At 36.0% G+C, this 18,433-nt stretch overlaps 1 protein-coding gene across 1 annotated transcript in view; it reads right to left on the bottom strand.

Moving 5' to 3' along the window:
• PLXDC2 (plexin domain containing 2) overlaps positions 1-18,433 on the bottom strand; it is a 472,118-nt gene that overhangs the window by 108,639 nt on the left and 345,046 nt on the right. Inside the window, exons 8-9 of the mRNA XM_044227759.1 lie at positions 9,664-9,759; positions 9,393-9,474 (exon numbers count right to left, since the gene is read on the bottom strand). Of these exons, the coding sequence (XP_044083694.1) occupies positions 9,393-9,474; positions 9,664-9,759 (178 nt within the window). The remainder of the gene's footprint in view (positions 1-9,392; positions 9,475-9,663; positions 9,760-18,433) is intronic.

Below are 18,433 nucleotides of genomic sequence, written 5' to 3'. Positions count from 1 at the left end.
TGCCTTGATATTTCAGGTGGGACTTGGTTATCAGGAGACTTGGCTCAAGCACCTGTTGCTTTTGAGTTTGGAAAAAACGAAGTTGGTGCCTATTCTGTATTCACAACCATCTTCAGAGACTGGCAGATGGCCATGGCAAAAAGGAGAGAGAGGCCAAAATGCAAAATAGAGGATTGATAAATAGAAGAAATGATAGACAGAACCACAGTTCAATACTTCTAAAATAAATAAATAGAATTACAAGCATTATATATCCAAAAGGCTAATAAATCCAGTGGCATCTCTTCAGAGGAAAGAAATGTAGCTTATATATTCAGAATTGATAAGAGGCACCTGGGTGGCTCAGTCAATTAAGTGTCCAACTCTTGATTCTGGCTTAGGTTGTAAACTCTTGGGTCCTGAGCCCACAGGTGGTGATCAAGCCCTATGTTGGGTTCCATGCTCAGGAGGGAGTCTGCTGAAGCCCTCCCTGCTTCCCCCTGCCCCCCCCACCCCGCACACACACATGGGTCTCTCTCTCTCCCTCTCAAAATAAATAAATAAATCTTAAGGAAAAATAAAAGAATTATAATTGCCTGCCTCTGAAAGTTTCTTTAGCTTCAGAATTTTCTGAAAGAATATCAAAAATTTCCTAGTATATTTTAACGCATACATTTCTTTTCTTTGTTTTTTTTTTTTTAAAGATTTTATTTATTTATTTGACAGAGATCACAAGTAGACAGAGAGGCAGGCAGAGAGAGAGAGGGAAGCAGGCCCCCAGCTGAGCAGAGAGCCCAATACAGGGCTCGATCCCAGGACCCTGGGATCATGACCTGAGCCGAAGGCAGAGGCTTTAACCCACTGAGCCACCCAGGCGCCCCTTTTCTTTGTTTTAAAAATATGTATTTGTTTGTTGATTGATTCATTCAGTATAGGTAATATGTACATGTGATAAAAATTCAAACTCTACAAAAAGAAATATGATGAGATGGTAATAATCTCTCTTTATGCTAATTTTCAATTCGTGGCAATTTCCCCAAAGGTCAACTCTGTTACTAGTTATCTTATAGATCTTTTCAAAATGATTCTATCAGAGCGTCCTTCAAAATCCTTTCATGTCATGAATAAAATAACATTATAGCTTATTACACTGTTACAATTAATTCACACAAAAAGAACTAGTACACTTTTGTTAAAGCTAGGTTTGGAATGCTGAAAACGAAAAAAAGAAAGACTTTAATTTTGTATTCTTGGGGTGCCTGGGTGGCTCAGTGAGTTAAAGCCTCTGCCTTTGGCTCAGGTCATGATCTCAGGGTCCTGGGATCGAGTACCGCATCAGCTCTCTGCTCAGTGGGGAGCTGGCTTTCCCCTCCCACTCTGCCTGCCTCTCTGTCTACTTATGATCTCTATCAAATGAATAAATAAAATCTTTTAAAGAATTGTGTATTCTTAAAACACAATTTTGTTTTTCAGAACAAGGTAATTAATTGAAATGCTAAGGTCCTTTATTTGAATTTGAAAGGATTATAAATTGCACTAAAATAAATTCAAATTCAGTTTACCTCTTATGAACACTGCACATCTAAAAATTATCTTGGCTGTATGGAATTTCTAGAATTCACCTTAGACAGTGAATTTCTACTTTAGTAGTAGTGATTTAATAAAAATTCAGAAAGTGAAGATGTTCCAGTGATTTTAACTAGCTAACAATGTTCCCAATCTCCTGAATTATTTATTACGTACACTGTACTTATCCAAAAACTTCTTGCTTTCTTTTATCAACACCTATTTCATTAACTTCTAATGGATTTTAAAAACAAGTATTTTTATCTTCAGATATTTTTTTCTATACGTCTCTATTCCAAAGTAAGAATAAGTGTTTCCACAAACTTCCGTGTAACCGCTGTAGGCTTACGAGACTCTCAGCCCATTTGTACAAGATCAGAATTTCCACTGTGCTCGTCTCCGATTACTTAGGGTCCCGAGAAGAGCTTTATTAAAAAGTTCAATTCCTGGACTCCACTCTGGACCTACTGAATAGGAATCCCTTGCTAAGATTCAGAGAAATCTGCATTTTAACATGCTCCTGGGGCAATTTTAACTGTACTAATAATTGAGAACTACTGAACCTACAGCCACTCAGAATTAAAGAATACTAGAATCAAATATGTCTAGATGAGTTATGCATTTCACATTTCAAGATGTAAAGTCAAAGAGTTTATTGATTTGTCCAAGATCAATCAGCTAACATTGGCTGGGCCATTAGGTATTCAGACATTCAGTCCAATCCATTTAGGACAACAAAACAAGACTGCCTCTCTACTACACTTTTGGGGGGAATTTTGATTCCTTTTGAGTAAAGCAGGAATGCCTCCTCACTTCTGGGCTCCTCCTGAACTTTGGCTGGCTGGTTCTCCCGGACACAGAAAGTCCAATATTCTTGATAAGAACTCACTCAAGAACAAGAATCTCATCTGGCCTAGATGTGGGCTACTGGGCTCACCACTTTAAGCCCAATTTTCAGACCGTTTCAGACCTTATTCACTGCTGCTGAGTATAGAATGAAAGATTACTGTTTCTCTGAGGAACTTCAGTCATTTCTGACATCAGTCAGAAATGATAGCATTCTCTTTTTCCTGTCTATCATGACTAGGCAGCATGACAATAAAGGGTTCTAATTAATTTGTCATCAATTAAATAATTTTGTTGGATCTGGTATTTCAGTAAGGACATAACTTTCCTTCAAAGACAAAAATAGTTTATGTTAGTTATAAATAACTTCATATTTTGTATTTAAACCTAACATACAGTTTATTGAAAATGGTAACATTTTCAGCTATCAAAATATTACTAATCTATAATTCCGATAAGCAGATGGAAGTGATTTCAACTTGAAAGAAAGTCAGCATATTGAAACACAGATCAACAAACGTTTACTGAAAATTCTTAAAGCTTGGTGAATTCTAAATGTCCATCTGAAATTCAGGGCATTTCAGAGTAGAAATTTATTTTACCCCAATCCATGGTAATAAGCCTAGAGTCATAATTAATTTTGGACCAGGGCTGCTGGACTTCCCAAGTTAGGTGTGGACTTCACACTTGATCACCAAGGCCAATGGATGTCCTTATGTGAAAGAATCATGTAAATGTGTAATATACTAGTAGCCTTGAATATGAACTTCAACCATACTCTCAAAATGGTTACAGGCTTTGCCCGGGATATAAAAGGTCCATTTAGACAGGCATAATTATACCCTGCTAATTAATCTTAATTGTATAAAGTTCAGAGTGGGCCATATATCCTAAGAATACCTGGAATGTCATTCAACAATTGTGGGTGTCTTGATCCTCTCTTTTTAATCTTGAAATCTTGGACTAAATTGATTTTTTTTTAAAGATTTTATTTATTTATTTGACAGAGACAGATCACAAGCAGGCAGAGAGGTAGGCAGAGAGAGAGAGAGAGGGGGAAGCAGGCTCCCCGCTGAGCAGAGAGCCCAATGCGGGACTCGATCCCAGGACCCTGAGATCATGACCTGAGCCGAAGGCAGTGGCTTAACCCACTGAGCCACCCAGGCGCCCCTTGGACTAAATTGATTAAAACTAAATCAGACTAACAGAATGCTTTATATGGCCCTCTGAGGATTACAGTGGAGTTACACCTTACTTGAAGGCTAGATATGGCAGTAAGTAGGCAGAAATCATACTGAGTCAAAACATGTTTGAAATTCCCTTAGTACAGTCCATTCAGGAGCCTGCCACTCTTTTCATAAAACTACTTCTTCCTCTAAAGTCAGTATGGACTGTTGGATTTTGGCTGATCCTAGATGAAGTTTGTTGGCTTTATTTTAGGATCATGTGGTGTGAAAAATATCTGTTGTTTCCTTAAACCCTAAAGTCACACTCAATCCTGCAAATGTGCCTATGTGTTTAGGGGTACATCAAAATAAAACCAAAGGAGATAGGTATATTCAAGTCTCCTTGGTGCTCCTATTCAGAAACACTAAGATTACTGATTGGGGAAAGGTTGAATTGGCTGCATTATTTAAATTTGTTCTCTCCATTTCTCTCTTCTCTCAAACCTAGGTAGTTTAATTTCTGTAAGCTAAACAAGCATATGATAATGAGTACATTCTATTTTCAAAAAATTAGTTGTGCCTCTATAGAGTTTTTCATCTTTAATTAATTTAGGTTGATAATACATTTTCTATCATTAATGAATTATTAGCCACTATCTCTGACTTTATACATTTCAAAATTTTTGAAATATATTACACATGATACTTTTTTCCCCCCATTATTCTTTTTGTTACTGCAAAGAAATCCAGTTCATTCGGGGAAAATAACAGCCAGTGCCATAGTATGTTCAAGGAAATGCAATAGAAATAACAGGTTGAAACAAATATAGAGTTATTCAAAAAGATTTTTCCCTCATCTCATATATCTTCTTAAGTAAACATGTGATATTAGTATTCAGTAGCTACATGTCTTTACCATTAGTAGGGGTTCACTTGTTCTATTTATTCGTTTGATGGGTAGAATCATGGAAATTATTTATTCCCAAATTTTTACCTGTAGTCCTATGACTTTGATCCGAGCTAAGTAAATAAAATGAAGAAAATTCTTTAAAATGGAGACACCAAGAGACTAATTCCTCAGTTCTTAATCTGCTTAATTATAAATACTGACATTTTATGCTAAACATCAGCTTAGTCCTTATGGTAGCCATATGGTTGATATTGACAAAGCCTATGGATGGGAACAGCCAACGTGACCAATTAGAATTCTCATGAAAGTGCAAATTTCCGGCCTTGATCATCTGCATGATCAGTCCATGGATTGCTATATTAGTCTAGGCATGGTGTTAGGTGCTGTGGAAGACACTAAAATGAGGAAAGCTACATTTCTGCCCTTGAATTTATGTTCTGTCATTTCTCCTTTGCTGATTCCTCCTTTTGTCTTCAACTCCACGTGGCAAAAATTCAAATTATACACGAGTACATAATCACAATAAAAAGTAATACTCATCCTCATGCCTGTCTCCAGAGACAAACATTGTTATCAATCTCTTATGTATCTTTTTCAGAGGTATTCTCTGTCTACACAGACATGTATACAAATATATTTTAAAATAGTTTTATATAATGAAACATTAGCATCATACCTCATTATGCCATGCCAGAAACTAGCTCCTGGAATCTCTTCTATTTTCAATTCACACTCTCTCCATAGCTGATCTCACTCAGCTCCATGAATTTAAATACTATCTATATGATAATGACTCTCCAGTTTAATGTCTGGCCACAATCTCTTCCCTAAATTTCTGGCTTATATGTTCCCACCTACTCAACATTTCCACTTGAAGTCTGATAGACATCTCAAACTGAACTTGTCCTCAAGCGAGACATTCAGATGACGAAGGCTAACGAAACCAAGGTCCCTTCAAAAGGTTAAGTTGCTTAGCATGTTACCAACAAATAAACTCTTGTTATTCTTACTTATTTTGCTATATTTTCCCTTAAAATTTTCTTTTTATTGTTTTTGAATAGCACTCATCACTGCCAACTCTATTTTTTGCACATCTGTTTGCTTAAATTCTTTCTCTTCATACTAAAAATGTAAGCTCCATGAGGGAAGTTTGTTTACCCCTGGAGTCATAATTTAGGATATTAACCTGAACACAAAGACCCTTGGAAATTTTTGTTGAATGAGTGAAAATAGGAGATATGGTTGAAAATGGTTGATTCAGGTCTTCTCAGTTTTCAGTGAAGAAACAAAAGCATTCTCACCTACAAGTAATGGGCCACCTATTATAAGTAAACATTTTTGATCATGGATCTCATTAAATGTTCTATAACTCAAATTCCTTTAGACCTTGGAGAAAGCCATTACAAACATTTTACCTTAGTTTTTGCTTCCTGAAAAACAGGAATTAAAGGACATAAACAAGCCAATTAAAAATATCTTATCTTTTTGGAGCAAGCCCGACTTGAGAGTTCAATAATCACCACCAACTGATTATCATTCAGGGGTAAATGTGCACAAAGGAGAAAGTAAAAAGAATGGAAGAAAAAAATCTGAGAGGCTATTTTTGTGCTGCTTAGGATAAGACTTCTCTTGTTTTATTGAACTTGTTAATAAAAGCTCTAAAGTCTGGGGAACTGCTTCCGGGCAGCAAAAGCAAAGTTTTGAAGCTCACAAGTCTAAGGAGAAATTAATAAAATGCAGTGGGGAAATTAAATTGAACAAAAGTGCAATGAGCCATAGTTAAACCAATTAATTAAGCAGGTCTTGATATGTATATAACTGAGTTGCTGAAGAATTAAAAATAAATCCTAGGTTTTTAAACCAGTGTTTGGTATTCAGCAAAACACCAAATGGTAACATGCAGAAAACTTGTAGTTTTTAAAGCAGTGTTCTTTGATGAATTCCTTCCTTATTCACATGCATCACCACTTTCCCTTTTTCAATTAATCTTTTTAAAGCAACCATGATGCTTTCAATAATGCACGAAAGTCTTATGCTTTGCTCGATTCTCTTTTACCTTCTTCTTATGCCAGTTTCCCAAAGCCATGAGATTTTCCTGCAGCCTCAGAGACAAAAATATTTATTTTCCAGTATTATGTCTGCTACTTTTCAGGAAGTAATGAAGATTAACTGCTTAGTTCATCTGCATCCTGGCAGGTGGGAGGCAAGGCAGGTGAGGGGTCAAGACCACAGGCTGGGAGTCACACAGATGTAGTTTTAGTCCCAACTTACCACTTATAAACTAGAAGACCCTGCACCAGCAACTGGCTCCTGTAAGCCTCGACTGCCTCCACTTGTAAGAAGTCTGCACAAACTAAATACAGCTGAAAACTCCTTGATACTATGTCTGGCAGAGAAATCTCTCAATAAAACAGAAGTATTAATATAATGCCATTTGCAACAATGCAAAATTGCATGTTTTGGAACTGCTTCGCTCTCTGACCTTCTCCTCGCTCGTGCTCTCTCTCACTGTCTCTCTCTCTCTCAAATAAATAAATAAAATCTTTAAAAAAAAAAAAAAGGAACTTCGAACATATATTTAAACACAGATTGATTGACGGACAGATAGATACAAACATACCTATCTTTTCACCAAAATATTCTTTAAAAAATAATGAAATGGGCGCCTGGGTGGCTCAGCGGGTTAAGCCGCTGCCTTCGGCTCAGGTCATGATCTCAGGGTCCTGGGATCGAGGCCCGCGTCGGGCTCTCTGCTCAGCAGGGAGCCTGCTTCCTCCTCTCTCTCTGCCTGCCTCTCTGCCTGCTTGTGATCTCTCTCTTGTCAAATAAATAAATAAAATCTTTAAAAAAAAATAATGAAATGGTTGCTGGAAGATAGGTTTCTACACTAGCGTCCCAAACCTTCAACTACAATGATATTATTTCAGTTGAGAATTATCCTAATGGTAATCTGGCTGGGGCGGCTACCATTCCTGGTTTTCCTTTGACTTTCCTAGCTTCAGCACTGACAGTCTCTCATTTTCAGAAACCCTTAGTTCCCAGACAAATCTTTTTTTTTTTTTTTTAATTTATTTGACAGACAGATTACAAGTAGGCAGAGAGGCAGGCAGAGAGAGAGGAAGCAGGCTCCCTGCTGAGCAGAGAGTCCGATGTGGGGCTGATCCCAGGACCCTGAGATCATGACCTGAGCCAAAGGCAGGGGCTTAACCCACTGAGCCCCCCAGGCGCCCCAGTTCCCAGACAAATCTAATCATGATTCCTTCATTTGGAACCTAATGATCATTCATTCACTCATTCCTTGACTCATTTATTCACTTTCTGCAGTACCAGGTACATTCTTAGGTTCTGGAGATATAAAGACCAATTACCCTTAGTACAGCCATAGCCTAGCAGAGGCGACAGACTAACTAACAAGAGTCCATGAGAACTAAGGTGACTGCTGATGATGGAGTTTCTCCCAGATGTCTGAGAAACACTGGGGTTGGCACCTCACGCGGACTGTGGTCTAGGGAGACCTCTCAAAGGTGGTGAGCACTGAGCTGGAACTTGAATTAGGTGCACGTCAAGCCAAGGCCTTTTACTAATTCTTTTGGGAGTATTTCATAGGTGAGCTCAGTGTTACTTAACTGAACATATTAAAGTGCCATCTCCTGAGATGTGTTTTGGCTGTCATCTAACCCAATTTTGGCTAACTTCCAATGTGCATATAATCTTTATGGAATGTCAACAATATATGAATACAAATGTCCACAAACTCTTAATTGTAAGGCAGTTCTTTTCACTCTGGAAATATAGGAAAGTTAAAATCTACTTTGAAGAATGTTAATTTCCTGCTTGCTTTTTCGTTATTTGACATTCACAACACAAAGGAAATTACAGGAACAGATTGCACTGAAAACAAAACGAGGTTATAATAAATAATGTTCTAGCCACAACACTGTACTGGTTGCCCCAAAGTCAGCAAGTTAAACATGTTTCTGAAAGCTTGTTATCAAGGGCTTGGCGTTCTATTCTTTATACTCCCAATAGCATTGGAAGTGTTCTCAACCATGTCTCTATCATTAGAGCAAATGCTGCAGCAAGATGATAAGACAAAGGCTGTTCCTATAAGAAGCTCTGACGCACAAGCACACAGGAAGAGCCTGAAGACTCAGTTCTTCACCAGTGGGGAGAACTCTTCATAGACTTTGAAGGTGGACAGGGACTTACACCCAGACAGACTGTAAACTCTATGGTGGTGGGGGAGTGGGAGGGTGGGCAGGTAGGGACCACACCAGTATTATTTGCTGCTACTTTCCCAGTGCTTGGAATATAACTGATGCACAAAATGGTTGAGTAAATAACAAAACACATGTAAGTCTTTGCTCCATATTTCCAACAAATGATCATTCACTCTCTGAAAACCTCTATGGACTAGAAACTCCTCTTGGTGATTCATGAAAAATCAGACCACACATTCTGTTTATGTAGAGGTCGGTTAGGGTCACTTTATTCCCTAACTTTAGACCATATCTCTAACCTTTGCTAGTAATCTTTGAGATATTCACTGGAATTAACTAAGAATCTGCATGTGACCATGCATACACTGTCCTTGTTATAGTAATGATATGTCATACCATGTTTTCTGAAGAATATGGGCCAAGAGCATCAATTTATAGACCTATCAGTCCACCATCTAGTTTAAGCCTTATAGAGATAATAAATGTATATCAGATAACTATTTTATTGACTGTGAAGGTTTTTGGTAATTTTGAGTAATCAAAGCACTTTTTTTGCCTTTTGGTCATGGTTTTTTTTTTTTTAAACTTATATACATTTGTTCATATATTCCTAATCAACACACCTGACACATCTAAAATTCAATGGAAAAGGTAGAAACAACAAATCTGTAAAATTTTTAAGTTTTCTGTATTATTCTTTTTTACCTTTGAAGTTTACTACACCAACTGCAGTTGAAGCCAATCTGAGAGGATACACAGGGGCCACAACCATTAAACTGGAGGCATGCTAGGAAACAGGACAGAAGAGGTTTATCAAGACTAATTGGCAGCATGGAGGAAAAAAAAAAAAAAGGATGGCTCAACCAAAATTAAAATCACCCACCTACCCCACACAGACACACAAGAGAAAGATACTCATGCGTAAACAGATCAGATCATTAAACTTTCCACCTAGCTCTGGTCTCGTGGAACTTACTAGGTAATGGCGTCATCTCCACAGCTGAAATGTTGGTAATTTTTGACATCTGTAGCTCTACTCGGTGGTATTCATAAATTGTTCTTCTTCGGACATCTGTAAAAACAAAAACAGAATAAAGTCTTTCAAGATGTCTTTGCCTATAAAACAACAACTGATAATGAATGTAGAATGATATACTTTCTACCTAAGCTGTTTTTAAAATGAAGATTTAAAATAATCAATCCCTGTGAAGAGACTGATTATAAGAAAAAAACCTGAAAATCATGTGCTCATATATCTGGAAGTCTTTTTTTAATTATTGAGGTTGAAATTTTGATTATGGTCTCAGATGCCTCACTTAACTAACAGGGGCTCCAAACCATTAATACCTATAATATACTGGAAAAAAAAAATCACAGCCTAAATAAAGTTACTTTTTATGAGAATATGAGTCCAAGTGCTTTAAAGGTTTAGAAGGAAATTTCTTTAATAAGAGAAAAACAGAACTTAAATCACCTTAAAAATTTAGTGCTGATATTTATTAAATGCATAATATCATATCTGAGGAAGGTTAATAATTAGTACTTATATTGCATGAATGAATTTATAATCATTCAACAGCAAATTCAACAGTATCCCTGAGGAAAAGGCTAGATGAGAGACTCTGACACAAGGTTTAATAATTAAATGTCAGATAAATATGGCAAACATTTTATTATAATCAAGACTTGATGAAATATACTTAAAATCTCCTATTAAAAAAAGACCTGAGTTTTACGCTAATGAGTATGTCTGAGTTTGGTAAACAGAAGTGGAAAAGTAATGTTATCAGCATTTTATTTAGCTCTTGAAATGCCTGTGATGACCGAAAGCCATTTCCTGAATACTATCATATCTCTCAGGAATTATTCGGGAAGCTCTAAGTTTAATGGGAAAAATATCATGGTCTCTAATCTTGGGATGTCATATGTCATCATGGTTGATAGTACACGTTCTTGAACAGTGTTGGGTGGTTCAAATGCTAGCATTGCTGCTAAATTGGTATCTGTGTGACCCTGGGATCCTTTGTCAGCCTCTCTGTATCTCAGTTTCCTCATCCATGAAATAGAGGTAATAGTACCTATACCACTGAGTGATTTTGACAACTCAAATGAGATAATAAATGCAAATTGGTTAGGACAATCCCTTTCATACCGCAAGTGCTCAATACATATTCAGTAGGTCATCCCATACATCACGCTAGTCACATGTTGTGTGTAATGGTCTATTTCTATAGAACTAAACTCACTGAAGACAAATGAAGGCTTGGAAATAAGGTTTCCAAAAAAGGTCTTTGACATTAGCTTTGAGAATTAAAATTTTGACTAAGGCCAATTGACCCAACAGTGATCTCTTCTAGGACATAGAGCAAGACTATGGTGTCCAGGAGATAGTGAGGTGTCTTTTATTAAAAGTGTTCAGGAAATATAGATATACCTACAAATCCAGGAGCAAAGTTAAATATCTACTTATAACCTACACATATCTTTACTTTTATCCTTTCATAGCTTTTCACTCATTTCTGATGATTCACCATGAAATTCTACTCCCAAAGAGGAAGAAGGGTGGCCCCAAGGGGGTTGGAGAGGTTCTAGAGCCATTTGCCAAATACATCTTCAGGTTTATCAGATTGGAAAACACTGCTTAAGAACCATAATCTAATTCATTTCTTTTTGGTATAAGGGAAAGGTGCATATATAATTTTCAAGGTATAAAGTTTATCAACATTAGAGAAAATATTAATTTCATGGTATTTATTAGGTTTCTTGAGGCACACTTTTTTTTAAAGTTTTAAGGCACATAAAAGGATTACCCATGTTCTACTTTGTCTAAATAATACACCTTGCTATATACACCTTGCTATATACTGCTTTCCCTTGTATTTTACTAAATAATTTTATTCTTGGAAATAACACAAAATAACATAGCTTTGTCATGAGATCACTGGGGTAAGGTTTTTTTAAGTCCCTCATACTCAAGTTTGCTCTATCATATTTGTAGGTACTTAAAATACTGGTTTTCTCTTCATTTCATATTATACTTTGAAAATCTCAAACTACTGACATAATGACTGTGAAGCCTCTGGAAGTTAATTATTGATTATGCATATGGGGTTAAGGGAAGGTGACCTTTTTTGCTATGCTAATTCTATCACCTGCTCAGACCCCTCCAACTATGGGGATGAAATGAGTTTAACAAAACTAAAATTAATGAGAATGATTTTTGTTTGATGACCTGCCAATTAATGACAGCTTCCAAATGGTCATTTTTGTTGTATTTCAGAGATACCCCTATCAGAAACAAGTAATTAGGAATGTATTTACTGGTAGCTCCTGCCAATACTAGAAGCTTTCATTTGATTCCAGAAATGTATTTAGCTCATCTGTCTTCTTTAGAAAGTCAGCCAAAATAATGCTGTACCAAAAACTCAGTCTTAGTAGTACTGACACAGCTATAACTGTTTTCTTATAACTTTACAAAACCAAGATTGAGTATAATACCCGTTAGGGGCTTTTAAAAATAAAAAATATAATAATAATAAAAGAAACTAAATCTCTTGAGCAGACTAACATGTAGAGAATAAAGTTTAGTATCCAAAATCTTAAGGTGATATGATTCAAAGTATAACTAATAAACTACATTTTTTAGAAATTCCAAGCAATATGAACAGGAGAGAACAGAGTAATCATGTGGAAACACCAGGAATCCTCTCCCAATCAATATTCACTCTGGCCGAAATGAACACAGTTTAATGAGTACCCTGTGGCCTGGTTAACCATGATCTAGTTTATTTGCCCGTCTTTAAAGCTAACATTCAAATAGAGAATGTATGAGTAATTTCCTAAATTGGCGGATTCTTCCATTTATATAAATATTTTAATATTGTCTGAACTGTCAAGTAAATGATTTGCTAGCATGGCCTTACTTATGCATTGCCAATGCTTTGTGACTGGTCCCAAATGGTTATTTCTTTTCAAGTTCCAAATGAGACCACAACACAGCACCATTCAGTGAGAATTCTTTAATGTAAAGAGTATGTACTGTGCAAATACAAGTTCATTCCCATCATGAAGATATGGGAAAAAAAAAAAAAGAGAGAGAGAGAGAGACTTTTGAGAAAAAAGAGAGAGAGAGAAAGACCATTACAGCAGTGATTTACAAAAATGTAATCCACTATCCAAAATAGTAGATTGGTGTCATTACATCAAGCATCAAGAAGATGCTTTGCTTCAAACATTTCTTTATTCCTTTTGTACTTCTAATTCTATTAAATAATAATGTAATTAATTTCATCTAAGACAACATAAAATTTAGAGGGTCATGGAGTATTAATCTGTGCCTCTTAGATTTCCTTATCTTTCCTCACTGCTTGTGAAGTTTCAGGCCATTACTAAAACCCAAATGGCCAGATTTCATGTTACTTAAACAAGCATAAAGAAAATCAGAAATGTCATCTAAAACCAATCTTCACTTTTCTCTTCCTTCCACATATATTTACTAAGAAGTTAAACAAGATGCATGTTCTGACTTCAGTAATCCCTCTGTGCAAGAAGAGAACCTGAATGAACACTGGGACAGTAAGTGGTCAAGCATTATCTGAGGGGGCTGGTATAACCTGTGGATGGCAGGCTCAGTATCATGGTTCCCACCGACCTAGGAACATGGTGCTTCCTCTAGGGGAACATACCTCTTTATTCCTGAGACTTACGGGGAGATTCTATAATGTACATTGGTAATATCATGACTTTCTTCAATCCAATTGGGTGAAATGCAGTTAAGATTTCTCATTTTTAAAATCAAGTTTTTAAAAGCTTTTAGTGCTAAATCATGCAGATGTTTGGCACTTATGTAAGAAAAATTGCCTACATTTCCAAGAAACTAAACTTCCTATAAAAAATCCAACTGGAAAAATTAACATTTGGACATGTTTATAAAGGTATCCAACCAGTGTTAGTTAAAAATGGAAAAATTCTCTGTGTAGTAGGGAAGTGTAAATTAAATAGAAATAATCATTATGTAATAGGGAAAAAATGAGAAATAATTAAGGCAAAGGAAAGTATAAATTTGAAGGCAAACATGATAGAGAAAAGAAGAGAATTGAATCTGAGGCCATAATTTAAAATTAAAAAGGCAGATAACCTTGATATAAAACTTATATTTTTCTATTCAGATTATTTTTAAGAACTATTTTGACTACTTTCTTATTCCTTCCATAGTAAGGTAACCACTGCAAAAATGAGCTTTTGATTCTCTTTACTGAATGAAATAAAAGTACATTAAGTTAGGTTTCTCTTCCTTAGACCAATAAATCCTAGCCTAATAGGTACTCAATAGATATTTATAAAATACAACAAATTTTTTAAAAAGATTTTATTTATTTATTTATTTGATGGCGATCACAAGTAGGCAGAGAGAGGGGGTGAAGCAGGTTCACTGCTGAGCAGAGAGTCCAAGCCAGGCTCGATCCCAGGACCCTGAGATCATGACCTGAGCTGAAGGTAGAGGGTTAACCCACTGAGCCACCCAGGCGCCCCTAAATACATAAATGTTAAAATGTCTTGAATTTTTCGTAATGTATTGAAGTCCTTTCTGTGACTTTTAGTATTTTACATTAGAAATGACTGATTAAATTGAGAGACACCATCTCTGTATTGGTAAAATTTTATTTTACCTGATATTGGTATAGGATAAAAAGGCAAAGAATAAATGAATGAAAAGATTAAAAAAAAAAACAACAACACACAGTTTAGCCACAAGTCCCTGAAAGAATTCTGTTTTGTTCATAGATTCTAAAAAACATTCTAAAATATGTTAAATAAACTAATCAGTGATTTCTAACATCCAGAAAATTCTTAAATACTTGCTTCTTTTTAAAAAAAATCAAGAATACCAAATAGGGTATGTTTGAAATGATGTATTAAACAATAGAACATCACTTTGCATAACACTTTCTATCTTGGAAGAGTTTTATGAGAGGATATTTTATGGGGAAAATGTCATGATTTCTTTTTCCTTTTGTTGAGGTTTGAGTGGGCAAAAGCTTATGTGGGAACCAAAGCACCTGAGGAAGCTGGGCTGGAAAGAGAAGCAATTTTATCTGCTGTAAAATGAATAATTTTGAAGTGCTTTCCATTTTGAGGACCAAGAAGTAAGATGACCCAATTTACTAAAGGATTTGTGGATCAGTGTGTTCTTAAATGAATGAAAAGAACCTGATAACTTTGAGAATAACAAGAGAGGCTCAGTTCTTCTAAAAGAGATCTAACTGAGTTATGAAAGAAAAAATATCTTCAGTTTTTTCCAGATTATTTATTTCCTCAATAGTCATCAACATGACTTTTTTTTTTTAAATTATAGTTGCTAAGTAATTATAAGGGAGGAGTCCTACTAGCCAATCAAAATTACAAATGGTTTTATTTGGGAGAAGATCAGTTATAATGAAATATTTATATTTGAAAATGTATTATTTTATCGTATCAAAAGTTCTAAGGTTTTTTCAAGGCAAGGAAGAAATAAAATATATGTTCTGTAAATATTACATCTGCAATATAATATTTTATTTAAATATGCTTATATGGCCTGTTATTACCTTGTCCAATATGGTAACCACTAGACACATATATCTCTTTAAATTAAAATTAATTAAGGAAATAAAATTAAAAATTCAATTCCCAAATGTCACTAGCCACATTTCAAGTGCTGGTAGCCACACGGATCAGTAAGACCAATACTGAACAGTTTAAATTTAGAATATTTTATCAGTGCAGAAAGTTCCATTAGACAGTACTGGTCTATGCTATTATGTTCTCTGACAATTAAAACTTCCAAGACATTCTGAGGAGTAAAAAACAAATCATCTCTCTTTTTGTTTGTTAAGGTTCTTTTTTTAAGTCTGTAAACATAATTTTGGTCAAATTCTTTGAAAAATTGCTACCTGGCCTATAAAGCTTATAAGGAGACCACATATGACAAACTATATACAGCGGTCCTGTAAGAGTACTGAATCTCTGACTGTGTAAAATATATTGACTCTCCAAATTAGCTGTGACTTTTACCATTGAAAATGCTAACATTTCTTACTGAGCTATGAACAGTAGTAACAACGAACAAAGCGAAGGCAAGTTGTAGCAGGAACAGCGTCAATAAATTGAAGACAGCAGATGCTGATGAGAAAGAGATGGATGTGAAGAAAGAAGCAGATAATGTAGGGATAGCGAGAAGAATAAAGCGGAGTGTTCTCAAGGACTCAGAAGTAGCCGTTATTGTTAACTTAGAGAAGAACCATTTCAGGTTAGGTCGGCAGGTTTCCTGTGTGGTTTCTTGGACAAGAATTCTGCGTGTGTGTAACTAACTTTCATATTACTAAGACGTCCTTGCTTTATGTTCCCAAATAAAAGAACCGAGAAGGCAGGAGCGGATTTTCTGGGTTTTCTTGCTGGAAATGTTATGCTCTTTAAGCTCTGAAGGCACAGAAAAGGTGAGGCGCGATGGAGAAGGTCAGCAGCCTAGAGATTCAGATGGAAATTCAGTGTTAAAGTTGGAGCAGAGAGAAACCAACAAGTATGAATGGTGTTAGTGAGAACTATTGTTTATCCGGGAAGATCTCTGCACGCTGAGGAAAAGAATTTGGAGGGACATTAAGCAGAAGCTGAGAATTGCTTAATAAAGCTATTTAACAAGAAATTATGGAAATGACACATGACCTATGAATACATGACAATGTGAACACTTTCTGGTAATCAAAAGAATATTGAGGCAACAACGAAATATCATGTTCTGCTGATCAAATTTGCAAGGTTTAAAAATGATAATAGCATCTGGGCGCATCTAGGGAAACGGGATATCTAATAAAAAGCTTGTGGGGAAGTAAATTGGGACAACCTTTAGAGAAAGCAATTTGTCAAAGTACACACAAAATACCTATTAACCGCCAATGGCCACATACTCATTTTTAAAGAGTTGTGTCAACATTTATAAACAAAGATGTTCAGCACCGTTTTACTGATAATTAATATGAAAAGCAACCAATATGACAAACCAGTGTTCAGACATGTCACATAAATTATGAAATAAAGGAATTTGTTGCAGCTATTAATGGCCACATTTTAGACAGGTATTTAGCAGTGCAGAAAGAGATGTGTTATATATATTCGGTGAAAAATATTTATAGCCCAATGCCAATTTTCTTAAAGTGCGTGTGTTTGCGTGTGTGTCTACTATAAACACAAGTCTGGATGCAGATACAGGGAAACATTATTGGTATCTCTCTGGGGTAGATTTACAGACCAATTAAATTTTCTCCTTTGTATTCGTTATTATTTTACAAATTTCTCTGAATTAATGGGCACTACGCTTATCATCACAAGTACGTTATTACATCTGGATTTCTGTAATGAATAACTGAAGTCATTGTACGTAGACCTGTCTTTCAGATCTGTACCTGTGGAGACTGAAACAGCTGATCTCTGTGTTCTTTTTCTTTCTAAAATTCTACAAAATATTTTATGAAAAATGGAAGGTGATGTAGAGACCTCTGGACAGACAGACACACTGAGAAGTCAAAAACCGTATCATACTTAGAAAGGATGAGTTTCAGGGCACCTGGGTGTCTCAGTGGGTTAAGCCTCTGCTTTCGGCTCAGGTCATAATCTCAGGGTCCTGGGATCGAGCCCCGCATCGGGCTCTCTGCTCAGCAGGGAAACTGCTTCCTCCTCTCTCTCTGCCTGCCTCTCTGCCTACTTGTGATCTCTGTCTGTCAAATAAATAAATAAAATCTTAAAGAAAAAAAAAACAAAAAAACAAAAAACGAAAGGATGAGTTTCAGAGAGAGGGTGCCGAGGTGTTTTCTGTGGAAATCCCCTGTAGACCCATTCTCATGAACATTTGTTCTAGATGTGGTCATCTTAGCATCACTATCTTTCTAAAGTGACAATGTTTTTTGTTTTTGGGTTTTTTAAAAAAGATTTATTTACTTATTTGACAGCGAGAGATAGGGAGATAGCATACAAGCACGGGGAGCAGCAGGCAGAGGGAGAGGGAGAAGAAGGCTCTCCACTGAGCAGGGAGCCCGATGTGGGACTCGATCCCAGGACCCCAGGATCACCACCTGAGCAGAAGGTAGAAGCTTAACCGATTGAGCCACCCAGGCACCCTGTGACAATGCTGATGCTGATAAAGGAACGGTACATAAGGACACGAACGCAGTACTTACTTGGTGCCAAACGCCTAAGCTACATATGCTTTGCATCATAGGTATTAAGATGACCATATTGCATGTTAAGTTATAAGAATTAAATAAGATGCTCAAGGCCTCATGATTAGTGTTCCCACTACAGTATCCCTTATTCTTTCTGGACTGTTAACTAATTTTTATCTTTTATTTTATTTTTTAGATAAGGGTTAATTTCACCATGTGGTTTTTTTTCTTTCTTTTTTTTCTTCTTTTTGGAAGGAGCAAAGGAATTTCTTTTGTAACCTCAGACGTGTTTACAAATTTACTAACAATGCCTGAATTCCCTTTGATATTTTAAACTATGAGATCACCTGATTTTTTTTTGAAAGGTAAAGACTAGAGTAATAAACTATGCTTGAAAGTTGCACCGAAATCATTTACTATTTAGAAGTTTTTAAAAAACTGAAAAAAGAGTTTTTTGTTGTTGACATTATGATGGAACGGTTGGAGAAAACTTCATAATAAATAAGTAAAACCTACCTACCAGCTATTCAAATGCTTTATCAAACTTTCACC

The sequence above is a fragment of the Neovison vison genome, chromosome 12 (genome assembly GCF_020171115.1).
Source record: "Neovison vison isolate M4711 chromosome 12, ASM_NN_V1, whole genome shotgun sequence".
Classification (NCBI taxonomy): domain Eukaryota; kingdom Metazoa; phylum Chordata; class Mammalia; order Carnivora; family Mustelidae; genus Neogale; species Neogale vison.
Note: the sequence above shows the minus strand (reverse complement) of the source record. Positions and strands in the feature narration are given on the sequence as shown.